Below are 26,586 nucleotides of genomic sequence, written 5' to 3'. Positions count from 1 at the left end.
TATGAAGGTTTACAACCTCCATAGGAAAACCTTCATGTTTTTCTCTTGTAAATTATGGCTGTCAATGTGGTTAACTGGAGACCTAAAGCAGTACAAACGACTCAGAACGCCAAAGCCTTGATTCTCAACCGTTGGCGTCGAATTTCTTTAGCGTCGGACAGAATGTGTTTTCCCTTTGAGATCTTTTGTCCTCCTTCATGTTGTTAGACAAGTTTCTGTTTCAGTGATTTATTGATTCCCCCAGTCATATGGTAATCAGACCTGTGTGTGACTATTGAAATTGATTATGGCTAATTATTCCCAGTGAATTCACAATCTAACAACGGGGGACAATTTTTTTTCACTTAGAGCCGTGTTGGTTCTGGGACTTGGCCGCATTGTCATAAAGCATCTCTAATTGTCATTGTTTTAACGATCTGTTAGATTTCTTTTTCTTTCTTTTACTAAGGCTTCACATTATATTGCTGAGTATTACAATCATGATATTGAAAATGATAAACCCATATTTTCCTTTTCAATTAACCATTTATTTACCAACAAGCAGGTGTGGGCGTTTATCGTATCGTTTATCATTTATCGTGATGAACTTATTATTTTGAATTTCAATTTAAAACTCACCGAAATTATCCATGTTGTCTGAGTTGCTATATTATTTTATCCACCTTGTTCAATGTGTGTATGAATACATTTGAAAATATGATTAAATGCAGTTACTATGTGCAGCTTAGTGAAATAAATCACACTTCTTTATGTGCCAAAGAATAGTGTGTTAGAAATGGGAGTGTTTTCCAAGAGCTGTATCAGTTTTTGTGGGGCTATGATTGCTGCTAAAGAGAAGTAATAAATATCTTTGTGACAATAGTACCACAAAATGTTGTTATTGCGATAAAACTTAGTCCATATTACCCACCCAAACTTACAACTGTGTGCTTGTGTGTTTTCAGTCGCTCCGGTGTTATTGAGAAGCTGGAGGCCTTGGAGCTGGAGAATCCCGAGAAAATGGAGGTGGAGGAGACGGAGAGGAGTCGAGTGAGACAAGGCCGCAGCGAGCGCAGACGGTTCTTCAGAGAGGTAACGGCAGATCCACCAGCAGGCCGAGGTTTACGATGCAAACTGAGAGGTTAAAGAGCTTCTTTCCAGGACTGCTTCCCATTTTTTCCATCGCTCATTGTTTTGCTTTCAGGTCAGAGGTCAGCAGCTAGCGCTGTATTTATTTCGAGTTTCCATTCTTCGTTGAGATCTCCCCCTGTGACTACGTTTCCCTTTTCCCATCCCGGACCTCTGTGCCGACTTAGAAAGCTGACTCAAGCAGCACGGAGATCCAGCACAGTAATGCTGATTGTCTTGGCCCCGGATCTCTGTTAGTCACGAACCAATGAAAGCGACACAAACAAACACAGATAAAGCTGTGTGGACTGCTGGCGTTGCTGACTAATGCACACAAGTAATTCTGAGTTCTCACAGGGATCCAGATGAGCTGACTTGGTTGTTTTTACTCCCACCATGCATCTGTGATTTTGTTTATGGTTTCTACGCACCTCTGAGGGCAGTGATTGTGACAGCAGTGATTAATATGTTCTGGAGGCGGGTCTTTAGCTCAGTGGGTGGAGCTTGGCCCTTCCACATGTGGATTGATTAATAGTGTTAAGTCTAGAAATATTTAAGAAAACATTTGAGACTCATAACAGCAGCTGTGTTTCGATTACAGATGGAATTTCACAATCGTGGTGTTTCCATTAAATAAAATTATACGTGAATAAGTTTTATGCACATATGAGAAAATGATTAAAAAACATCCCAAGTCGCTTCCTGTGATCTTCTTTCTCATCTTTTCCACCAGTAGCAACATCCGCTTGCTGACTGTGTGATGAGAAAAGTGTTTCCATACAGTTTTGCAAAATAAACCAAAAGGTTTTATTTAACAGAGTTGTTTCTCGAAGTCGACGTGTTTTCAAAATGTCAACTTGCTCGATCCTATAGCAAATGGAAACGCAGCTGCTGTTTACTTGCCATTAGTTGTTGAATTTCAGCACCGTGAAACAAACCCTGTTGTCTGTTTGCTGTTTAGGAGCAGAGGCAGGACAATGACGAAGGCCTGGACTTTCCCTCCAGCCTGCCCCCTCTGAGGAGAGCCAAGTCTTTGGATCGAAGGACCACGGAGTCCGTCATGACGGTGAGGATCCTGCTCAGCTCTGGAGTCTCATCTGGCTCTGTTGCGTCGTTTGCAGCTGTGTGAATTAGTCATTATTTAAACTTTCCCATAATATAAACAAGTTGACTCGCTGAAAGCTGGGACTCATGGGGGAAATTCACTTCCCTCGTTGTTTATTCGTTTTATTAGCCCTATTTATAGGTATGTTTTAGGTAATGTCTGTCTTATGTGGCTGGACCACAATTAAACACTGGTGTTTGTTGTGTATGTAGGTGGTCTCAATATAATCCCAGTCTAAACATTTTAAATAATCCCTGATGAGACCTAACTACATTACATGTTGTTGTGCTGACCAGCTGATGCCTTTTACTTGTTTTCTTTGAGGTTTGACCTAAAAAAAAAAAAAAAGTTGACAATTATATTTAATTTATTTAAGTAACTTTTAAATTTTTGACTAATTCATTAGCTTATGTTGTTTTTCTTAATGTCCTGCATCATAAAGTTGAGAGAGAGTCTTAAAAACTCTTGAATTTGACGCTACTGAAACTACATTTGCATTAAGAGAGACTGTATTGGCTGCTGCAGCTGCTAATCGTACAATTAACTGCAACTGAATTGAAATGTACAACGAGTCGAATTATCAACGATTTACATCAAAATTTACATCAAAACAGAAATTAAACATGCTAGCGTTAACCTAGCATATTAGCGCTCCCTATTAAAAAGTTGTCCACAGTAGCAACATGTGATTGTTTTGAAGGCCGTATGTTGTTGGTGTTGAAACAAGTTTTCAAGCTGTTCCTGTCAGAAAGTGAAGGCAGCTTTTTAAGTGAGTTATCCTGGATTAGAGGAGCATATTGAGGTTGATCTGCAGAAACTTTCAGGAAAAACGCACAGAAAAGAAAGCAATTAAAAAAAAAATTAAAATGTACGTCTGAAATCTAAAAATGCTTATAACCGCCTATTTTAATAGTTCAAACACCAAAAATGCCTCAATATGTGCTAATACGCTCAGTGGAAGCTTGCTGCCATGGTTTTCCTCACCTCTGCTCTTTAGGTCACAGCCAATCAGCATCAAGGAAAATTGAATGTAACTCCTGGATTGGCTGCTTTGCAAAACCTTTTTCTAGTAGCATTGTGGCGTCACAAGCTGTGTTTTACTGTGAATATTTTTGATAAGCTCCATGAAAAAAATCTACAAATAGGCAAATTCCCTGCAAATGATTTAGAGTTACCTTCCACAGCAGATTCTGTGAAAAGGCTCAGATCCACTGGTCAAATACTGGTTGAACATATGACAGTATTTTATTGTACGGTACTTTAAAGTTACGCTTTAGGGCAGAGAATTGAGTCAGTTGATGTTCTTTAGTGACTTTGATTGATATAAGGGACAAAACCCTCGATAGCGACGTCTCGGTTGACCCGACCTCACCTTTGGCTATTTATGTAAATAGCCCAAAACTGAAATAACCTGATCTTCTGGTTTCTCTCTTGCTTCTGGGTTGATTCCCATCTCCTCCTGAAAAGATTTCCAGTTCTCGAGCTTGTTTGCAGTACATCAGTCTGCTGCCCGCTACTGTTGTTCTACTGAAAGAAGCTTCAAAGTCCTGCAAGGCCATGAGCGATTTTTTATTTATTTATTTATTTTTTTATGCAACACATTCTTTTTTAGCACATTACATTGTTGATGGTTGGAAACCGCTCGTTCCCGAGCGTTTCTTGCAGCATACAGATTTTATTTTCCATTTAATGCCTAGTGACTAATAAATGAGCAGGTTTGGATTTGCTCTGATTAAGAACCGCAAGCAGGACTCTGGTTCCCGTACGTCTGCGCTCTGTCCGAGACAAAGCCTCCCCTGTTCTGCTGTGTCCTGCTAAGCTGCAGGATCCGGGGTCAGCAGCAGTGCCAGGGCCCCAGCAGAGCGGAGAGAGAGGTCGCTGGGTTGTTGTTGTTTGGGCTGAGAGGCCAGAACTGGTTAGGAAACGAGAATCAAACCTTGAGAAATATCTCGGCGGGTATTAACCTCTGGTTTCTTTTTACCCAGGAAGTGTAAAGTTTAGGTAACTGAGTCATTTCTGACATTCCCCCCACCCACTAACCTGTGTGTGTCGGTACCAGGGTGGGGTTGTTGTTGGCCACGCCTCCCCTCTGCAGGGCGCAGCGCCACCCATTCTGTACCCTCTCCTTCTCTCCAGGTTACACCGCTCTTTATAATCCATGTGTGGCGGTTTTCAAAGATGCATGCGACCGTTTCACTCTGCTGCCTGTGTTTGTGAGGGGGAAAAAAAAAAAAAAAGACAATATCACATCTTGGCACTGCTTCCTGTGGTCACCAGTTAAATGGATGTGTGTGTTGTTGTTCCCACGGTTTGGACTCGCAGCGCACCACTGCAGGCCCGAGCACTGAGCCACACTCATGGCGGAAGCTGTCCCTGTTCAGTGGGCGACAATTCAGCAACCTGGGCAGCGAAGCTGTCCGTCCCACTGATGGGGGCTCAGCTTCCCCACACAGCTTACCGACTGGGAGAGTGTTGTGTGTCATTTATGGTGCTTTGTAAAAGTATTCACACCCCTTTATCTTTTTTTTTTTTTTAATGTCATGTTGAAGCCACGAGTTTCTGTATTTTGTTTCGAGTCTAAAGACGGAGAAATAAAACTTTAGAGCCTCAAATGTTACTTGACGCTTTGGAAAAGAGAAGCTACATTTCTGCTATAGGAATTTTGTTTATTTCAGTTTTTAGCTTTTGAAATGAAGAAAAATGTGAAACTTTGCAAAGACGGGTCAAATTTTCTTCTGTTGGATGTTGGTATTTGTGGAAAATATTTTAAAAAATCAGTTTTTAAAATCTAAAGACAAAAAAATAGATCTTCTGTTGTGAAAATTCAATGGAATTACTCTGACAAAAGAAGAAGTAGTACTGAAAACCTCCGTTTGTTTTTATCTGTATTTAATAACATTAGTCGGTAAATGCTGGTAATTTACCAACTAAATTGGTAAATTTACCAATTGGTAAGTTGCCAACTGATTTACCAATTCCACTAATTTATTGTAGAATTGTAGAAGGTCCAGTTGTTCTTAATTGGACTTTCTACAATTAAGAACAACTGTAGAAGGTCCAAAGAGCCACTTCCATCTTCGTAGCCACAGGTTGCAGTTGACTGAAATAGATTCTGAGCTGCTTTTTGATGCTCTATCATATAAAATCTTTATAAAATACATATTTTTTTGTGGTTGTACTTTGACAAAACGTAAAAGTTTAAGGGGTGTGAATACCTTAGTGAAGAACTGTGTCATTTCAATCAATTTTAGAGGGTAAGTAGCAATAAATTAATGCTTTAGCGCTGTCCTTCAGATTGCCCTGGTCAGATCGAATGTTCTTTGTTGCTCATTTGTTTTTCTCTGTGCTGCTTGTTTCCTTGTTTAGCCGGATTTGCTTAACTTCAAGAAAGGCTGGATGGTGAAGTTGGATGAGCAAGGCCAGGTACTGAAAGTCACGAATGAATAACAAAATGAATTTTAAAAAAAAATCTGTGGGAAATCAGCGTTTTAGGCTCATAGAAAGCAAAATGAGTCCAAACGGGATCCAAACTAAAGCGCTCCAGTGTCCGTGGCTTTCACAGAGCTGCAGCCTCGCTTTTATCTTCCACCTTCAATGGACTTAAAAGACGAGGGTGGAGCGCGGCGGCTTTAAATGATTCGCTACATGATGTAAAGAGAAGCAAACTGCTGCCGCCGCCATGTAGAGCAGGTTTTATTGACTGCTGGGGTTTTCCAGGATTTTATATGAATTACTTTTTTAAAATTTTGTCTGTGGACTTTGTGGCAAAACATTTCTATTTTCTTTAATTTAGTGGAAGAAATACTGGTTCGTGTTGACGGATCACAGCCTGAGATACTATAAAGACTCGATTGCAGAGGAGGTGAGCTCGTTCGATTCATGCTGTCACTACTTTCTTATTTGTTATGCTCTCTTTTTGTAATATTGGTCTGTAAATCTTTTTATTTTCTCCTGTCAGGCCTCTGACTTGGACGGTGAAATTGATCTGTCCACCTGTTACAATGTAACTGAATACCAGGCTCAGCGCAACTACGGCTTTCAAATTCATGTAAGACGCTTTGAAAGCTTTTGTTCTCCTGTGATATCCACTGCTAAAGATATCTGAAGTTTTTACAAGTGTTACATCACAGACCACTAAGCTGGATGAAGCAGATTTGTTGAGCAAACTACCTGAATGTTTGTGGATTTCTGCTGATCCTGTGGTGATCCATGTTCAGACCCAGGAAGGAGTTCACACTCTGTCAGCCATGACGGCAGGCATACGCAGGAACTGGATCCAGGCAGTCATGAAGAACGTGAGACCTTCCACCGCCCCGGATGTGGCCAGGTCAGTACCAGCTGGGCCAGTTTGGGTGTATTTCTGAGTAAAGGTTCTGTTTGGCTGAACAAAATCAGCTGAACAGCAAAAACCTGGTGCTCAAAGCTGTGGGAAATGTCTAGTTTCCATGGAGACACATCAGGTGTTCATTTGTAAGGCAAAGTTGCTGCATTTTCTCCTTTTTGACCTCTGTCTGTGATTCATTATGTTTCATTCTACAATGTTGGAAATGTTATTCTAAGGGTGTTCATTGTTGAAGAGAAACATGCAGATGTAAGGGCCAGAAAATGTTTTGAGCTCCTGATTATAACACACTGAAGATGGAATCCAGCTTTGAAAGTTAGCAGCCTCAGTTTTGTATCAAATATGGCTGACATGTCTGTACAATGAAGTAAATGCTGCAGATATAAACTCTTTATTAGACGGTTTGTATTCCATTATATAGTGTTGTTGGTGTCTATATTATCGTAGCTAGCTGCAACAATTAATAAGAGTCGCTGGTCGGCCGACTCTCAACCACAATTATGAAATTTCTTCCTTGTCAGATCTGAGATCAAACTTCCGAAACCAATCAAACGCAGAGAAATCGAGGTCAAATAAAGCCAGTATTAGTGGTGGGCAGCCTTAAAGCACTAATCATGAACATTAGTTTTGTTAATGAACTATCACGGTTTTTAGTGAAAGCTAATGCAGAAGCGCTAAATTCAACCATGTTGATACCCGCCATGACGTGTTACAACATGTCATATCGCCCTCTACAGGGTCATATTTGTTATTGCATGCCTTCCTGTATGGTTGCACTTCAGGAAGTGATTAAGAACAGACATTTAACTCATGGTTTCAGTTTTATAGTCATTGAGTTTTGCTAACTCTGTTGCTAATTTAGACTAATTGCAGACGGTAGGGCTTTGGTCAGACTGGACATGAGAAGATGATGTAGAACTACCGCGATGCATTCTGAGTACAAAATAAACGTCATTTGCTGCATTCATAACGGGTGGAGAACAGGAAGAGAGGACTGCAGCGTAAACAGTCTTCACCCACTTCAAAATAAGAGCATTAATATAAACATCTATCTACTTCAATAGTCCATGACCAAAATTTTACAAACAAAGTAAATTGGTGCTCCAGAAATTTTTTCAGAAAAATGTATTTAGGTGAAGCTATGTGTGGTAAATGTTAGCAAAAGTGCTAAGCGAAAAATTAGCTTCGTAGTTAGCGGATTTGTTGGAGTGTACCCACCTCTGGCCAAATACTTAGAAGAGCTTGAAATCTAAAAGTCGATACTGGGTAGAAATAATGCTGCTTAGACCTGCACTCACTATGTAACAGGAAACAGGAAGTCCTCGCCATATCTGTTTAGCTTTAGTTTGAGTTGGTCTTCTGCGTTCGTACCAGAGGTGTTGGCCTGAATCCAAGTTAGCACAGTGGGGTTAACGTTTAATTTTCCTGCTTCTCAGCTCAACAGAAGATCACAGCTCCTTCTCGGCATTGGAGGGTCTCGTCAGACCAGACGTAGCTCAGGACTCGCCCTCCTCTGAGGCGTCCTCAGTGGAGAGGGAATCCGCTCCGGGAGCCATCAAAAGCCGAGCACGAGAGCGGAGGCGAGAGGGCCGCTCGAAGACGTTCGACTGGGCAGAGTTCAGGCCCATCGCGCAGGCGCTGGCTCAGCAGCGGGCGCAGGAGGCCGAGAGCCTCCAGGCCGACCCGGATCGCAGCAGGCGCAGGGAGGAGAGGAGGAAGAGATACGAGTGCGCCGCCGGCCCCGAGCACGCGCTTGCCACTGACGGAGGGAGGATAGACTGCGAGGGCGGGGACGGAGTCATGCACACGGACGCGGTCAGTGCCACGTGTTTGGAGAAACAGCAGCGCGTGGAGGAGGTGATCGAGGAGCACTGGCGACAGGTGGAGAAGACGCCCATCCGGGAGGAGCGGAGGGTCCCGCTGCCCACCTCGGCGCAATCCGGGGAGACCACAGAGCTGGAGAAACTACTGGACAGTTACAAGCAGGGGGTACGTTTACCTGGATTAGCTTTGTTGTCATGGCTACATCGGCTGCAGAATCAACCAGACAGATTAGTTTGGTTTCATCCGTTTCTTACAGGTGTGGCCCTCTGAGGCCTTTGGCAATGTAAAAGTATGTTTTACATTTTGTCACATTGCAGCTTAAAACTTTAATGCATTTAATACTTTTCATGTGATAAAGCAACACATTGTTCATAACCATGAAGGGAAAAATTTGTAATCTTCAAACTTTTTAAACAAATGAAATTCTGAAAAATGTAGATTGCATTAGTTTCCCATCAACTTTACATAAAGAATAAAATTTACTGTTAGCATCCACCTTCAAAAGGCACCAAATTAGCAGATAGAGATCATCTTTGTGTAATTTAGTGCCATAAACTGTTCTCTGAAGGAAAGTTTAACAATAGAGTTAAATTTAAGCATCTCGCAGAGCTTTGTTCAATCCATCATCTGGAAACTGAGTACAGAACGACTCCAAACCCTCCAAGACAGGATTGTCCACCTGAAATGAATGTTAGAAAATTTCAGTCTAAAGCTGGCAGAAACATGCAAATAAATGGCACGGTTTTCCTATTTTTATTTGTGAATAAACTGAAAACTATTAATCATTTTCTTCCTTTTAACAATTATGTTGCATTGTGTTGATCTACTATGCAACACAATGCATTGTAGTTTAAAGTTTCCGTTTGCAAAATGTGTAAGAAAAGCTTAATATTTATTGTCTTTATGAAAACTTTTTAGCAACCATCTCCCTTTGAGTTTTTGGTTTCTTGAGCATCAAAAATGGGCACCAATGGAGAACTAAGATAACTTTCCAATTATTTTTGCACATTTTAAAAGACCTTACATGTCTTGGCTAAGGTCAAACAGAGGCTATGGTGTGCAAGGTAAACACTGGATGACAAACCAAGTCTTCTGGTTTTGACTGTTTTGATTACACTCTGTAGGAGCAGCTTTGTCTGACACGCTTCCACCTCCTTCATTTAAAGACTTCAGCCATCTAAGAACATGGACAAAGTAGTAAAGCTGTAAACAAGTCTGAAGCTCAGCCTCGATTATGACAAAAACAGAGGAAAGTCGGGGTGTGGCCGTGCATTGTGTGGTTTTATAGCCGATTTTAAAATAGATTAAAGTTGGTATACCACCCAGTCCTGTTAGGTCATCGTGTAATTTCCACAACAAAAGAAGAGCTGAGAATGTGCGACTGATGTCTAGCTAATCTGGTGACAAACCGAATAACCAGTGCATCTGTGTTTTACTCTCTCCTGCTGGTGCAGATAGAGAACCTGAAGGCCCAGTTGGAGAGCTGTCACCAGCAGCTACTTGACTCAAACAAGCACAAGCAGGAGCTGGAGCTCCAGCTGAGAATCGCTCTGGAGCGAGAGCAGGACATCCGCTCCGGTTACATCTCCCCGGTGAGTTAGCGGCGCTGCACTACGCGGCTTCATCGCATTCAGTCAGCTCTGTCGCAGCGGCAGGTTCAAGAGTTCAGTAGCTTCCACTTCATATTGTAACATCCTTTGCATGTCGTGTTAATGTAATAAAACCAAACAAACTGACATCAAAACTGCAGATTCTCCTGGTATGAGGCCTTGCATGAGTTCATTGCATGTGTCAAACAGTAAAATCCTGTTTCTACGCCGGCTTTCTACTAGTTAATTACCTGCTCTCTGCGTTCTGTCTGTCCTGGTTTTTTGAACTCATTCTACTCGTTTCAGAAATGCATCGAGTTTGGCGCAAAAGACCGTAGCGTGCTAGCTGCTAATGTGACTTGCAGAGGATTATTTCACTCTAATGTGAAGCACAGGGACAATGAATTTTCCTGAATTGCTTTCACAGGTTTAGGATTCGTACACGTAGGTGTGAAAAACCAGCAGCTTTTAAGTTTGCTTATAGAGGCAAAAACTACCAACAAATTTGTGAATTTGAGTCCTTGTCTCCATAGCCTTGTGTATTGGAAGTTAGCACAATTATCCCTGATATGGTGACTAAAACAGTAGTCTCCATCTGTATTTTCAGCAGATCTTAAACTTTAACCTTTAAAAATGCTGCCATTGTTTCCAAATCTGACATGTTTCAACACCGACGGAAGTTTAACAGACAGATATTTAATGAGGAGCGGCAAAAGCAAATGAGGTGGATTAGCAGCAACTAATCCACCTCATGATGATGTCATCCAGACACGCTACTGTAAGGCATTGTCACTCTGGATATTGAGCTGTTAGCATGTCATGACATGGGGTCATTACAGGGCAGCATTGTCTTCAGTCGGAGACCTACTTAGAGTTGTTGAAAAACTGACAGACACCGGAGATCCGTCCTCCCAACAGCATCGTCATCCTCCACTGTTTGAAGATACTTGGATGATATGAGTTATGACAACATTTAATTTCCCTTTGGGATAAATGTGAAGTATTTTTTAATTTAAGGCCTGCGTTCAGCCTTCCTGCTAAACTTGGTTCCAGTCAACTCACTTTTTTGCCAATTCGATAAGACATTCCTAAAGCGGCTACAAATTACTGCATGACACAACAGAAAGTCAGGAAACAAGAAGAACGTCCAAAGTGAGAAACGGTGAAGATGCAAAATGAGTGATCTAAAGTACGAACCTCAGTTTGAAGCTGATGTGGCCTTTTTATAGAAGGCAGTTTCCTTTTTCTGTGCTTCCTTTGGTTTCATTTATAAGGCTTGTTCCATCAGCATGACCTTCCTCGCCTAAGTGTTGTGGAAGTGGAAGCTGTTGGCAGGTAGATGATTCCAGTCACCAGCCAAAATATCACTGCATCTCAATTTGAAAACTGCAACAAAAACCCTCAAAATGAGTACTAAGAGAAAATGTTGCCCTTTGTTTTAAGTATACAAGCCTTCCTCCCTTTTATTACTTCTGACAATTGTTTCTCGATTTTGTCCTGATAGTGGTGACCGCACATGTATAGTCACATAAACTTCAGCGCTTTTTTTTTTTTTTAATTTGACCTTTTCTCTTTTCACCATCTGCATTTCAGATATATTTGTTTAAAATGTGTACTTATGAGTTGTACTTAGAGTGAAATATCCTTTGTAAAGATCATTGACATGTTGATTCAGACTGAAAATAACGTTTTGTATTCTAATACTTGGCATGGATGTCAGATTCATATCTTCCATTAATTTCTGCATATATCATCTTTCCGTTAACATTTTTTCTGTTGAGCTACATTAATACGTTGAGATAAATGTGTCATGTTGGATTTCTGTTTGTTGATGTCTAGATGATATTGGACTGTTTTTAATGATTCTACCATATTTAAGACTGAAGCCCCAATGCCATCTTTGTGTTATTTTTGTGTTTGTAATCTATTGCAAAATACACCAGAAGAATGAACATATGATCCAATTTGCTGTCTTATCAGAAAAGAATTGCACCGGTTCTAGGAATATACCTGAAAAGGACCTTGTATGCCTTCTGCTCTTGGAACTAATACTGCATTACTTACAACATGAAGTAACAAATAACCATTTAACATGCATGCTTTGTTTTGATTAACTAACTGCAGACATTTGTTTTCCTTCCATTTCGCATTTTGTTTGTACAATTAATTTGAAAGAAAATTTGAATTAGAATGGAATTCCTTTTTATTTGGTATGAATATGTGGAAATGGGAATATAACATTTGTTTTTAAAGTGACAGCAAAATGATTGGTAGATATAACGCTGACAATTATTAGCAAGCTTTTTGTCTCCCCTGCTGTGTGTTAACCGACTGTCTGGTCCCCTTTTCCAAGCTGGAGCACCCTTTGGGTCTGGAGGCTGATGTGACGCCCCAGACGAAGAGGCCCGAACCGGTTAGTTCCCAAGCACAGAGTTTAACAAAGAAGTACCAGGAGACCAAAGAGCTCCTGAAGCTGCAAGAGCTGAAAAAGCGCAACATGCAGGCACAGCTTGGCCTTTCGCTTTCTCACTCCTCCATCAAGGAGCCTAACCTTTCTGATCAAACGCCACCGATGCCGGAAGGCGCTGCCACTGAACTCATCCAAAAACGAGTTAGTTTCTTGCTCGAGGACAGTTCAGATGCGATTCAGGAACTCGAAGATCTCCTGACCGAGGAACCTCTGACTCTGAAGGAGCTCGGAAGAGTGTTGAAACTCCACAGCATTGCTCAAAGTACCGGAGGAAAACACGAACTTCAGAAGCTCCTGGAGGCTTGGCAGTACCAGCAGGAGATTGAAAACGAAACTTTTAAGAAGAGTTTGGCCAGAGCAGGAGAGAGCATACGAGAATACGAAGAGCGTCTTCTAACCATGGAGGATATGATGGGGAAAGTTCAGAAGCACAATTTTGAAAACCTCAAAGGCCCCTACAGTTCTTTGTCCAAACTGGACCACCATTCAGAGACGAGTGATGTGACAATTGCTTCACTCTCTCAGAGGGTCGAACTTCTAACAGGAGAAAACGGTGCCTTAAAACAACGATGTCAAGAGATAGTAAACCAGCTAACTGAAGCCGATAGAGAAATAGACCGACTAAAAGCTGAGCTTGTTAGCCAGCAGGGCGGAAAACAACACCATCTAGTCGTAGAGGAGCTGAAAAGACTGAAGGCCGAACTGGCTGAAAATCAAGCTAACGCTATAGACCGCGAGTATTATGAGAGAGAGCTTAACGAGAAGTCTTTGAGGCTCCATGAAGCGTTAGTTACGTTGGAGGAACTAGGCAACACCCTTAAAGACACGGAGAAGAAGCTCCAGCTGAAAGAGGCCACACTAAGAGGTCTGGGCTTCCAGGCAGACTACGAGGATGAGGAATTACACCCAGAAGAGGAAGATCTCAGAGACCTACTTGAATCTTCTCAAGCTAAGGTGCTTGAGGCCGAGAGAAGTCTCCGAAATACAGAGCAGCGCTGTATAGAGTTGGAAGCCCGAAACAATGAACTAGTTGCACTAAATCAGGAAATTGAGCAAGCTGGCAGAGAGAAGCTAGAAGTAGCAGAAAATGAGGCGAGGATGCTGCGAGAGAGATTAGAAACGATGCGTAGAGATGGAGAGAATGTTGATGAGGGTGAAAATGTAGAAGACAAGCAGGTTGATGATGGACTATTCAAGCAAGTGATAACCGAGTTGAAGATGAGGTCTGAGGCATTAGATAAAGTCATAGAGATGTTAGCAAAGGTAGATACTGATGTAGAAAAGATGCTTGGTCTTTTAAGAAGCACTTTATTTGGTTCTTGTAAGGAAGAACCTCTTTGCATTGGTGGAAAGGAGATGAGGTCAGTGCTGGAGTGGGAGTTCTGGAGCCAAGTGTTGAGCAGTACCAAGTTAGAACCTGAAGAAGGCAAACAGATTAGTGAGTCTGAGCTGCTCCAGCAGATAAAGGCAGAGAAAAGCCTTCAGCTGCTGGGGAAGGCAGAGACTGAAATGCCAATGGATTTCACAAAAATGTACAGCTGGCTTAATGATGAAACATACGCTGTGATTCTTAGACAGTTAATAGAAACTTTGGAGGGAAGATCCCATGATTTGAAGCAGATTGCTTCCAGTCTGGAACAGAACAAAGACCAGAAACTTCTCTCTTTTGGTCTAACAAGCTTTGGTCTTGGACAGACACAGTCTTCTAGGTATCTTTTAGATTCTCTCAAGGAAGCTTGCCTGTCGTATTTGATTGTTAGGCTTAAAGTACAGCATGAAATAGAGAGTCAACAGAATCAGACTGTAGTGCAGACGGGGAGCTTGAATTGTCCAAATTGCCCTAAGCTGAAAGAAACTGCTAGTGACCTCCAGTCCAAACTGGAAGATCTTCAGAATCAGCTTTCTCTGGCCTCTCTGAAACTTTCAGAAGCACCACAAACTTTGATCCAGATTGAAGGAGAGCCCATAGATTCTGTGGATAAAGCCATTGAACTTCAGGACTTGGTGGCGAGGCACAGGAAGGAGTTACGAGATATCAAAAACAGCTACGAGAAGGAGCTGGAAAAACTAAGGCAGGAAGTAAAAAAAGCCAATGAAACGATCCGCCTTCATTCAGAGGAAAATATTAAAGAGATGGACTCATTGACGAACTTCATGGAGAACCTGAAAAATAAGCATGAGGATGAAAAGAGGAGACTTCTTGAGAGATTTGAGCGGGAAATGGAAGAGCTGAGGAGCATGCTGAGCCCAGCGAGCCGAGAGAAGAACGAAACTGATGAGCACGCACCGTCGCAGGAAGCCTCGGCCCAAACGTCAACCCTGCGGGAACGCATCCAGGAGCTGATGAGCCAAGTTTCAGTCATGGCCGAAGAGATGAGGCGACGGGATGAGCAGGGTGACACAAACACCCTGCGGCTGAAATACGAGAGAGACCTGGAAAACCTTAAGGTGGAAGCGCTCCTTGTCCTTGCCGTCCTCCCGTCTGTGATGCCTTGTTTTCCTTTGTGGCATTCCCAGATCCCATTCCTTCCCCAACCTAACTCCCTTCCCTAACCCCGATCACCGTTCTTTGGCTTTGTGCCGTAAACCACGTTTCCTCTGTGTTGCATGAAAACTAACCTCCCGTAGGGTTCATGTGACTATTCCTTCAGCTTTAGCTGTAGAGCTACCAGTAGCTGATAAACTCTAGCAACCAAAGAAAAGTTACGCACATGAGCCCACATTTATCTTTTTGCATGAATTTTATTATTATTTATGTTTCCACAATCCAAAGTTACTCTTTTAAACTTACAAAGTTGCAAACAGCTTAAAAAATGCTTCTTCTTTTTTTTAGATAAATATTGGCTGTAATGAAATATGTGTGTTCAGTTGTTGAATCCCTCTGCTTTTCCATACTAACAATTTAACTTGATGTGCCGCTTTTGCTCAGTGACGAAGATGCTGTTTTCAAGTATTTGACAAAGTAATCTTAACTCGGTCTACTTGCTAGCTCTTTCTGGAACTCTGGTGCATTCAGAGCTGTTTATAGATGGTATTCAGCTCATTTCTCATTATTTTGTCCAATTTATGTTCAGTGTTTTTATAGGACTGTTTTCTCCCTTCATAAAAAAAAATGAATTGGTCTAAATATTAGAAACCATTTGCCATTGGAGCCATGGAGACAGCTAGAAAGTTGACTGATTATTTTGCCAATCGACTTGAGAATTTCATTTGACTCTAAAGTCGGAACTTGGTCACACCCAATCTGCTGTGTTGAGATTGCAAGTCAGAAACAAGCTCAGTTCTTCTGCTTATTGATAAGTTTGGGTTACTCTAAGCAGCACGAGCCACTAAGAATGGCTCATTCAGAAGTACATTTCTATGTATACTACAGATTTATAGAGATATAGTCTCTCAAAAGTGCAAGTAGTGCACTGTCTGACAACTGTTTATTGGGGTTATTTTCAAGCTTATCTGGCGGCCAAACAGATTTTAAGGTCAGGATTAATTAGTGAATGCTTCACTCTCTAAGTTGGACTTTTGGGAGCGCTCAATTTCATTTTTATCAACTTGGAAGTTCCGACTTCTGCGTACAAATGGAAGGTGCCAGTGCTTTTTATGTTACATTAGAAGGTCACTGTACCCTGTTACTTATTTTTTGGAAATTACTTTTCAATTATTATGTAAAACTGATATGTTGTTTTTAATAAGGGTTGCACATGGAGCAAAAATTTACTTAAGGCACTTTTTACTCCAAAGACAGCATTTCCCAACATGTCTCTTGCTCCAACCTTCACAATCCATTTCACAACAGAAAGTCTAGACCTCTCTGTCTGACTAGAACGTAGAGGATCACTGATTTATTTTAATAGCCTCACTCACGTACATAAGTTTCCCAGCTTTTTCTTTTTTCCACTAAAATCGAAGCAGAGGACTGGGTGGTTCACAGTAGTAACTGCTCATCTATGGTCTTTGTTTGCATTTCATAACAGAAACACCATTCAAATCCCTATTGGCTATTGAGGATGTGCTGAACTTGGTGAAACATTATTGTAACTAGCCTAAAGCTCTCTTCGCTTGCACTTTTCTTTTTAAATTTCAACAAATAAAATGTACAGGGAAAAAAATAAAACGTGGACAGTTGAAAACGGGGTATAAACAAATAAGGCAATCATAGAACATGTAAATTATGTTGTCAAAATTAAATTGGTGCTCGAGGGTTGTAGTCTTTCAAGGGCAGATGCAATTTGAATCAAAGTTAGCACTTTAGCATTAGCTTCCACCAAATACCACAAGCTAGTGCTTTAGTGTCAGCAGAGCTAATGTTTATGATTAGTGCTGTAGGGTTAGCACTGCTAACTTTTTAGTTAGCAACAACCACCACTGTCTGTGGAAAACGATACCGCAAAAAGCATGCAGACAATTTTTTTAAAGTAATTTGAAGCTGAGAACACTTGTAAATTTATACACTAGAAAAACGGATTTACTAAATAAACTAGTAAATCCATCTCCTTTCCTACTTTAGCTTAGAAAACTTGCAAAGCAGATAATTTGGAAAGAATTTTAGTGTTTCACTTGAAATAGTAATAACTTTGCTCATACCAAAATACGGTACTTGATTTTAAAAAAATATTAAGTTTAAAACCCCTTTAAGGTAGGAAATGATGTGCAGCTGAACAGCAGAAGTAGCTTTGTACTACTAAGATACTCATTGAATGGTAGCCTTTAGTAAATCTGCCAAAGTATTTGCACATAAATTTAAATTGCAAATGGGTTACATGACCCAACTGCTTTTATACTGTTAGTTTTTTTAAAATATCTATAACAGAAGAGCAGCATTTATTGCATCTGCTGCTAAAATAATATTGCATTTTGATGACGACAGTTATGATTGTGTTATATGTATCATTATTTCCAGTTTGATAAACAAGAATTTATGGTAGAAAACAGCTGAATTTGCTGGTGTTTTGAGCATAATATTGTATCTTTTTGCTCTTTATGTTCCATATTAAGTAACACAAGTATGAAGAGCTGCTATTAGGGCGTTAGTCAGGCTATCTGCTCAGCTAGTCAGCTTTAGACAAACACAGCTGATGTTTCATTTCTATGCTTTTAAAATGTTATCGTGCTATGAAAATTTTCAAGCACGGGTTTTACATTTTTATTTTTAAAATGGTATAAAAACAAATTTATTGCAGTCGTAGACTTGCCGTGTATACGTGGGGGAGGGACCGATTGCATGACTTTGCCCCATTCATTTCAATAACACTGGACAATGCAATTAAAATAAATTTGGATCTTCTCTAAACACCAAACAAATGAGCTCACAGGCTTCTGAAGCAGCTGCTCGTTCGGATGTCGCAGCAGGAAGTTTACACTAGCTCCGTGTTGGTGGGGGACTTTTCCACTTCTCCCTCAGCCCCTGGGTTTGTCCCCCCAGGGAGAAGGCTACTCCTGTGAAAATCCAGCAGACCTCCATTCCTCACGTTTGCTTCTTGTTTGCATTTATTCAAAATTACACGCAAGAGATGTAATTTCGGCCTTGCTGATATCTTGTCGGTCGTAGCCCGACATTCTGCCAAAGATCCAATCAGTCAGAAAGTTTAGGACTTTGTGGAGCTAGGATTTTCTTCACATTTGATGGAACAGGAAGTGGCAGCTCTTCATCCATTCGCCCTCCTCTCTGACCATCTGTGGCTTTCTTCTACGTATTGTGCTTCCTACCGTTCCTCCTAACCCTCTCTGTCCTCAAACATGCTACACTTGCACACGGTTGCAAGGCTCTAACGTATTGATTAAAGTTATTATTGTTTATTGGTTTAAACATAAAGGATGAATGTTTTTTTCTCCCGTCCTCCTCAGCCGATAACGATCTGCTGCTCCTCTGCAGATGACCCGTTGCTCACTGTGAGCCTTGTTTTCTTACAGGCCACCTGTGAGAGAGGCTTTGCCGCCATGGAAGAGTCCCATCAGAAGGTGATCGAAGAGCTCCAGAGGAAACACCAGAGAGAGTTGGAGAACCTGAAGGAGGAGAAGGAGAGGCTGTTGGAGGAGGAAACGGCCGCAACAATCGCTGGTAAAAGGAGAAAAAAGAAAACTACCTTTCAATGAAGTCTGATGAGTTCCAGAGAAATCTCCACGAACTGCCACTGAAGCTTTTCTTCTCGTTTCTGCCGGTTATCTAAGCTATCGAAGCAATGAAAAACGCTCACCGGACGGAGCTGGAGAAGGAGCTGGAGAAGGTACGCAAGGCCAGCAGCAACGCCGAGAACGCCGACGTGGAGGAGATCCGCAGACAGCACGAGTGAGTCCTCTGCTCTGGAGCTGGGATTACATTCATCGGAAAGAAAAAGCAGGGAGTCCGCGCATCCTTAAAAAGTCTGAAATTCATCTCTGAGTCCTTGAAATGTCTTAAATTCCTTAAAGTTGGTCTTAAATGCATTAATCACGGGTCTTAAATTTTGTTGTGGCGGGATTATTTAATCTTGTATATTCTATTGGGATGAAACGACTAATCGTGATTAATCAACTAATGAAATAATCGTCAATTTAGTAATCGATTAATCGCTAACTAAAGTATACAGACTCAGAAAAATCTAATAAAAACAGATTCAGAGCAGTAATTAAGAAAAACTATTGTTTATTTGCATCTCCTGTGTTTGAATACTTTATTTAAAAAAAAAAGGCTTAATTGGCTAAATGGAAATGAAACCAATTTTAATCGTCAGAATAATCAATTACTAAAATAATTGGTAGTTTCAACCCTAGTATTCTATGTAGTTTTCTTCTTTCTTGTGGGCTTTTACTGTTTCTCAAAATTTTGAGATTCCAGATTGGAGGTGGTGTATTTAGCAACTTTTCAGTCAAAATCCGAACCTGCGGGTCTTTTAAAAATCAGTGATCGGCCAGAAAACTGCAATCAGTGCACCTCTAGAAAAAAAACTATATTAATAGGACTGGGGTTCGTTTTGCAAAGCTGCAGCTGTCTAAATGTACACAGATTTCCTCGACTCAGTGCTTCAGTCTTTTTGGCCTGAGGCATCTTTGCGTCATTTCTCCTAAAATAGATTCACTTTCAACACATCAAATGATTAAAAACAAACCCATTTTAAAGCACAGCTGTGTGTATAAAGCGATCTCGGATCCGTCAGGCTGAGCTGTGCTGACACACAGCTGTCACCTCTGATGCTTTTCCAGGTTTTAAGACCTGCTGATTTATCCTGATCAGTGCATATTTCACTCACGGCTTGTGTGAACATGCATGGAGGTTCCGTGTGTTCGCTTCACCTCCCTGCCTTCAGCACTGTGAGCAGTTTACAGGCCACCAGAATTAAAAGGTCAGAGGATCGAAACCAGAAGGATTCGCACACCTCAACGGTTTAATGTTGCAGCCACAAATCACGATGGATTTTATTGGAATTTCACCACGCTGTTTTGACTTGAGATTAAATTATTTACTCTATTTACTGAAGGCAGTTGTTTTCACTAGATTTCTTTTATGTTGGAGAGTCAGACTGAAATAGGATGAATACAAATTAAAACGTGTCAGATGTTCATTTTTCTTGCTCTAAAGTGTGACTCAGTGGCCATTTGTGGTTCTTGAATTATTACAAAATGGTATAAATTTTGCCGTCCAGCACATAGAGCCGGTGCAGATGGACATTTTTTGTAATTGTTTTAACTTTAGATTTCCATGGCCAGTTTCTGTCTTTTTAAACGAAACGTATCGAGTAAAACACAAGGAATATTTATTTTATTTGCCTTTTTTTTATTTCAGTAACTCATCCAGCGACACTTTTTACCCACTTGGCCACATTCGTCTCCTACACTTCTCTAAACACACAGAAGGTCTTTAGAAGAAAATTAGACATGATGGATTCCTATCACACACACTTACTGCAACTAGTAACAAGAAGGACATGAAAATCCATTTGCTCCAACACACGAGACCCCAATAAAATCCACTGAAGCCTGTGACAAAACTTTTAAAAACATTAGATGGGTCCGAATACTTCTCGCAGGCTGAGGTGTCGCGTTTCAAGCGATTTTCTGAACGTGCGACGTGGACGGCGAACGCATTATCAGGCTTGGCGATGTGTTCCAGGGAGGAGCTGTGTTCCTTCCAGCGGGAGATCGAGGTGTTGTCGGAGCAGTATTCTCAGAAGTGCCTGGAGAACGCCCACCTGGCCCAGGCTCTGGAGGCCGAGAGGCAGGCCCTCAGGCAGTGTCAGAGGGAGAACCAGGAGCTCAACGCACACAACCAGGTGCGCACACACACACACAAACACACAGTCTACACCCTCACACTTTCTGCTGGACTCTGTCTTGATCTCCTTCTCTGGATCACGTTTAGGAGCTGAACAACCGTCTGGCTGCAGAGATCACCAAGATGCGCTCCATGACGTCTGAGGACGGAGCCGGAGATCCAAACACCACGATCCAGGGGAAGGAGCTGTATGAGTTAGAGGTAACCACTGCAGCGCATAAAATCACACAGATAGGATTCTAAAACCAGTTTGCACCAGTGAAGTTTGGCGGCGGCAGCTGTTTCCCCTCAGGAGCCTTTCAGTCGTGAGAGCAACTAGTTTAGTTTATTTTGCACAGTTAAAATAGACGTTGGCCCTGACTGTCACGATGGCACAGTTTAGCTGGTGGATAAATTATCCCAGTAATTATTATTATTGCGTTATTATGGTTGTTCTGAATCTATTTTCAAGTAGAGTTATTGATAATGAAGTAATAATGCAAGTTCCCCCTCTTAAGCACCAATACACTTTAATTTAGTAAAGAACGCTACATAATAACACAGAATAAAACCGAAAAAACAAAACCGAAAAAAATTGGATCTGTAAAGAAAATGTCCCTTTAAAAAATATAGATTATCTATAATAATGATTATTTTTATTAATGGTTACTCTATTGATTAATCTGTCGGTTAATCGGATGAAACAAACAGGTACTTTTTACAGATTTTTCATTTAACCCCTTGAACCTTTTTTTTTATACAATACAAGAAATGTATGAGTGTGTAAGACTGTAATATTGTCATCAAACATTCTGCAGTGACATGACGACTAACCCTCTTTATTAATAGATTTACACATGTTCCTACAAATCCAGCCCATGTTCTTTCCCCATGGTTTCCTCAGGTGATGCTGCGGGTGAAGGAGTCTGAGGTCCAATACCTGAAGCAGGAAATCAACTCCCTCAAAGACGAACTCCAGGCCGCTCAAAGAGTAACGTCGACTCCTTTGCGGCTTCGCCTCGGCGACTGCCAACGATTCCCAGTCGCGCCTCCAAAAGCGCTCTGCTTGTCTAAGCGAAATGTTGTGCTTGCAGGACAAGAAGTATGCGACAGATAAGTACAAGGACATCTACACAGAGCTGAGCATCGTGAAGGCCAAGGCAGAGCGGGACCTCGGAAGGCTCCGGGAGCAGCTGCAGCTGGCGCACGAGGCGCTCGGCGAGCCATCGCTTGAGGACTTGGAGCGAGGAGGATACGGTACGCCGGCCGCCGCCTCGAAACGGCCTGCCGTCCGAACGCCAATCTAATTCGGTTTCTGACCGTTCTCGTGACAGATATCATGAAGTCCAAAAGCAACCCCGACATCCTGAAGATGGCAGCGGCGGCAGCCAAGCGCTCGGAGCGAACCCTGAGGTCAAAGGTGGGTCAGAAAGAAACGATTTGTGTTAGCAGCAGCCGTCCAGTCCGCGAGAGCTCCTGCTGAACGGCAAAACCACATGGCTGTGATGTGAGGCAGCAACACTTTGATAGCAGACAGAGCAATCCGGCTTTCCATCGTTAAGGCCTGAGATGCACGTTCCAGTTATTTGCTGCCCTCTGCAGGTTGCCTGAAATGTTGCATGCAACAGCGCATGCCCCCAGATGTGTTTTATCGATATCCAGGGCCTTTACTGAATGGATTTTATTTGATAGACCAACACAAAGTAGTGCATAATTGAAGTGGAAGGAAAATTATGGTTTTAATGTTTTTTAATGAATAAAATCTGTTTTACTAGTCAATTAAAATTTTGGGTTTTTGAAAAATCTGACTTATTTTCCACCATCTTGTTTGGCAAAGTTTCTATTTATTTGGACTTTGAATCTGGCTACCATTTCTATAACAAAGTACTACAGCAATACTGTATAATAAAGTTGTACACTCAGTCAAAAATCATCTTATTAGAAGAATGAAGTTATAATTTTATGATAACCGCTACAGAAAAAATACCAATTTTTCTGTGTAATTTTACAGACACTAAAGTATTAAATCTTAGGGTAGGGTTAGCCCTCAGCATCAAGTTATCTGCAGTAGGGCTTTGAAATGATCATGCAAACCATTTTGAAGAACAAACCTCACAGACTGAGCTGCCAACACCAGATGGCAATAACTTATCTAAGCTCTTTTTCTTAACTTTTTTTCTCATAACTTCAAGACGTTTTCCTGATAAAATTCCTTCTTTATTCTGTTAATATTATGACTATATTCTCGTAATTAAGCAAAACTTCTCACAGCCTGGCACTAATGCTCTGTTGAACAACTCACCAAAGGGACAATTGAAACAAAAGCCAATTTTTTATATTTTCTGCCATTTGTAAAAAAAATTTTTTTTTTTTTTTTTTTTTTTTTTTTTTTTTTTTTTTTAGAAAAGAAAGCAAGGGAAAAAAATAGATTAAAATCAGATCTGGTTTGAAAACATCTGAGATTTTATTTTGAAGCTTTGCTGCCCAGCCCTCAAAAGTACCTAAGTAATAGTACCCAAACATACCCAATGCCATGTGTGGTGAAGTTTTAACACACGCCACCCTGAACACGTTATCCTCACTGTGAGACACTTTAAAGCCTACAACGTGTTGGGGGTCAATTTTCTCTAGCAGAGACAGGAAATTCATGTCAGAGTTGATGGGAAGATGGAAGGAAGTAAATATATGGTGATAAAACATATCACAGGCTCAAAGCGCCGACGTTTAACTTACAGCAGACTGACAGATATTCATGTGTTTAAAATGGCCTAGTCAAAGACCAGACCTAAATCAAAGTGAGAATATTAGTTCACATTGCTGAAATTCAAGAATTCTCTATAAAACTGGTAATTGAAGCCATGATATTTCTACAAAAAACTGGCTCAAGAAAAAAATCAGATGTTTGTTAAATGTAAAAAAAAAAAATAAACAACCATATTTTCTTGTTTCTTATTCAGTTAAGCTCTAATTTGTATTGGTCTTGCCCTGACATAAACACACATTTGTGGCTGCATCGTGGGAAAAAATAAAAGTTAAGTTCAAAGGGTGTGACTACTTTTCCTGTCTGTTATGACTCCATCTGAACTGCGATCTTGGGATTTTGTTGCAAATCAAACACCACAGCGGTCTAACACACACTTTTGCTGGTGTGTGTGTGTTTTGTTTTTTCCTCCCCTTCTGTCCTCAGTCTGTGAATCGAGACATGCCCTGGGACAGTTAGCAGAAGACGTGTGTAGGCCTACTTCTTCCTCTCCTTTAGGTAAACCAAAGCAGACACACCCACGGGTCGGTGTAACACACCCTGCTGTCTCCCACTCAAGATCTGACAACGATCTTTAGCTTATGATAAATTCCTCACATTTAGTTTTTTGTTTAAAGCCAGAAAACACTTAAGTAAAGCTAAGAAACATACCTGGATAGATTTAATCATAACTGGGTGACAACTGGATAATAGAGGAAAATCCCTTGCCTAACTTTTAAGTTTTTTTGTTGTTTTTTTTTCCGCCTGGGAGACGTGTCCTAACATCAAATATTTCTTTTGTTTGTTTCCCTCCAGAGTCTGAAGGAAGGGCTGACCGCGGAGCAGAGACTCCACCTGTTCGAAAACAAAGACGCGAAGGAGTTCTGACGAGCGACGCATCACGTCTGCCTGCCGTGCCGCATGTTTAGGAGCCCACTATATTTTTAGCTCTGCTACGACTTATTTAGAAACACTACACACTGGTTACTAAACACAGATCATATATGTTATTAAAGAAGACACGCTATGAAGTTTGAATTTCATGTCTAGAGTTTGCATTCCATGCACTTCAGCTAACTGTGACGTTTTTGTATTATTTCTCCCCTCCCTCCAGCCCTTTCCCCCTATGTCTTTTTGTAAATAATGTTTTTAAAAAAGAGCATCTGCCATGCATACACTAAACTATGACTGTGTAAGCTACTGTTTTAACACTATAGACTGTTGCTAGCCAAAGACATTTAGCTGCAATGTTGACTGGCTTAAAACAAAAGCGTATATTGAGAAGTAACACCTGCATAACACAACTGACGGGAATGAGTCCAGTGTTCGGCCTGTTGTGACTCCTCTGCACCTTCTCCACACACATGCGTGTCGTAAACAAGCTTTGGAATTGGAGCGCTCATCCGTGTCGCCTGTCTTCCAAACTAACATCACACAAACCTGATGTTCCTGGAAAGATAACGGTATTCTTATGGACAGATTCACTGACTATAATTTAAGTACGTACATTAAAAGGTATAGGTTTTTTGTTTGTTTGTTTTCTCTCACAGCAGTCGTTGGTCCAGCTGTATAGGAGTTCCTCCAGTTGGTTTATGTTTGTAGTCTTGTTCCGTGGCAGTCCCTTTGTATTTATTTAAATGGCTGGGATTTTTCTTTTACATTCCCATTCCTCTGTACTCTATTATTGTAAATATAAAGCAAATATACACCAACTGACTACAGGTTTATTAGCAATAAATATTTTTGCACCCTTTCTGGTTATGAAGTTTGCCATTTTGCGTAGTGCACCTGAGATGTCTCGCCATTTTTCACGTTGCATCTCGCTAAAGATTTACAAGAGAATCTGAAAGTGCAAAGTTTTGCTAAATAAGACTTGAATGTAAATTAGTAATATCAATAATAATAAAACAATAGCCCCTAATATTTTATGCCACATAGCTTGCTAAGCACAGTTTCCACTCAGTTTCTTGTGTACAATTTCTACTTAGTTTTACTTAAAGGTTTTGTACACTTCCACTTTGTTGGAAACTGAATGAATACAGTTAATAAAAACTGCATATACAGCAATAAAAATTACAAAACAAAAACACACTAAGATACATTCCCCTTGTCTGAAGGATGTAGAAAATTCAATTTAGACCTTCAAAGGTATGCAGTTTCTGTGGTGACCTTGCTGCCCAATGAATGGTTGTGGTTCTTATTTTTTCCCCCCAGTTTTTTCTGTATTTATTTATTTTACACAAAAATTCACTACAGCATCAGGATAGTGTTAATATAACCCTGGGCACTTTCTTGTTGAGAGGGAATAATGGTTAATTTCTTGTACACTCAACTGGGTTCAAAGATGTTATGGAGGATGGTGAAAAAACAAAAATGGTATTTTGCTGTAATCCAGTGGACCATCATCAGGACATCAGCTCACAGTCACATGCTGGTAATGCCTCTACTGCCAATCCTTAGACACCCCAATGTCGGTAATGTAGCTCCTTAGCCATCCATTATCTTCCATGCATATTAAAAAGGTTATCCCATATTGAACCTAACCCACCACCCTTTGTCACCCCAAAGAAACGCACCATAGTAGTACATGGAGCCAAAAAAAAATAAACACGTAATCCATGTTGGTGAATGGGAAAGTTCTGTACTGTAGCTTTGTTGGATACAAAACAGCAAAGCTTGAATTTGTAGACTTTGCTAAATCCATACAAGGTCAAAGTTATACACTCGTATCTGGTTTAATGTCCCACCTTTGATAGGCATCAACAAAACTTCTAATGTCTGGATATTTGCCATTTTCTTGGCAGAATGAGTTCATTTAAATTGGTTGGTAGCAAAAGAGACCTGCAACATGATTATTGCAATTATGCTTCATAGCTTGTACAAGCTAACTCTTGACCTTTACACTCATAGTTCCTTATCTTTGTGGACAAACAGCTTAGTGTGTTGTTTGACCATAACACTTTCTCTCTAGGTGGCTTCTGGCTTTTCATTTCCTTCAAGTTTCAAGGTATTAGCAAATAAGTAGAAGCGTTTTTCTTGACCAGGAGCCTCGCAGTGTATGCTGATGTAAACTGCAGTTTATATCAGCATAGACTGCACTTTACAGTTAGTTAATGTGTTGTGCTTTAATAGCTCCTGAACAGCTTAACCAATTTTTGGGGTCATACAGAATGAAGTTAAATAAA

The 26,586-nt window shown here is 40.8% G+C and overlaps 1 protein-coding gene across 4 annotated transcripts in view; it reads left to right on the top strand.

Annotated features, from left to right (window-relative positions):
• Nucleotides 1-25,154, top strand: part of LOC106964844 (myosin phosphatase Rho-interacting protein-like) — a 56,439-nt gene extending 31,285 nt beyond the window's left edge. Inside the window, exons 7-24 of one of the 4 annotated variants that reach the window (XM_015060582.1) lie at nucleotides 945-1,071; nucleotides 2,069-2,173; nucleotides 5,579-5,635; nucleotides 6,006-6,074; nucleotides 6,171-6,260; nucleotides 6,430-6,539; nucleotides 7,991-8,543; nucleotides 9,833-9,970; nucleotides 12,321-14,885; nucleotides 18,345-18,492; nucleotides 18,603-18,720; nucleotides 20,521-20,680; nucleotides 20,770-20,883; nucleotides 21,566-21,652; nucleotides 21,756-21,918; nucleotides 21,996-22,081; nucleotides 23,849-23,920; nucleotides 24,218-24,289. In XM_015060582.1, coding sequence (XP_014916068.1) covers nucleotides 945-1,071; nucleotides 2,069-2,173; nucleotides 5,579-5,635; nucleotides 6,006-6,074; nucleotides 6,171-6,260; nucleotides 6,430-6,539; nucleotides 7,991-8,543; nucleotides 9,833-9,970; nucleotides 12,321-14,885; nucleotides 18,345-18,492; nucleotides 18,603-18,720; nucleotides 20,521-20,680; nucleotides 20,770-20,883; nucleotides 21,566-21,652; nucleotides 21,756-21,918; nucleotides 21,996-22,081; nucleotides 23,849-23,881 — 4,723 coding nt within the window. In that variant the 3' untranslated portion in view covers nucleotides 23,882-23,920; nucleotides 24,218-24,289. Of the gene's footprint in view, nucleotides 1-944; nucleotides 1,072-2,068; nucleotides 2,174-5,578; nucleotides 5,636-6,005; nucleotides 6,075-6,170; nucleotides 6,261-6,429; nucleotides 6,540-7,990; nucleotides 8,544-9,832; nucleotides 9,971-12,320; nucleotides 14,886-18,344; nucleotides 18,493-18,602; nucleotides 18,721-20,520; nucleotides 20,681-20,769; nucleotides 20,884-21,565; nucleotides 21,653-21,755; nucleotides 21,919-21,995; nucleotides 22,082-23,848; nucleotides 23,921-24,217 lie in introns of all 4 variants that reach the window. The other 3 variants (XM_015060580.1, XM_015060583.1, XM_015060584.1) reach the window with 3 other exon arrangements.
• The last annotated feature ends 1,432 nt before the right edge of the window (nucleotides 25,155-26,586 follow it).

Source organism: Poecilia latipinna, unplaced genomic scaffold, assembly GCF_001443285.1.
Source record: "Poecilia latipinna isolate Pla-1442-1.1 unplaced genomic scaffold, P_latipinna-1.0 Scaffold1727, whole genome shotgun sequence".
NCBI classification, from domain to species: Eukaryota; Metazoa; Chordata; class Actinopteri; order Cyprinodontiformes; family Poeciliidae; genus Poecilia; species Poecilia latipinna.
This window is presented reverse-complemented; position numbering and strand designations above follow the sequence as displayed.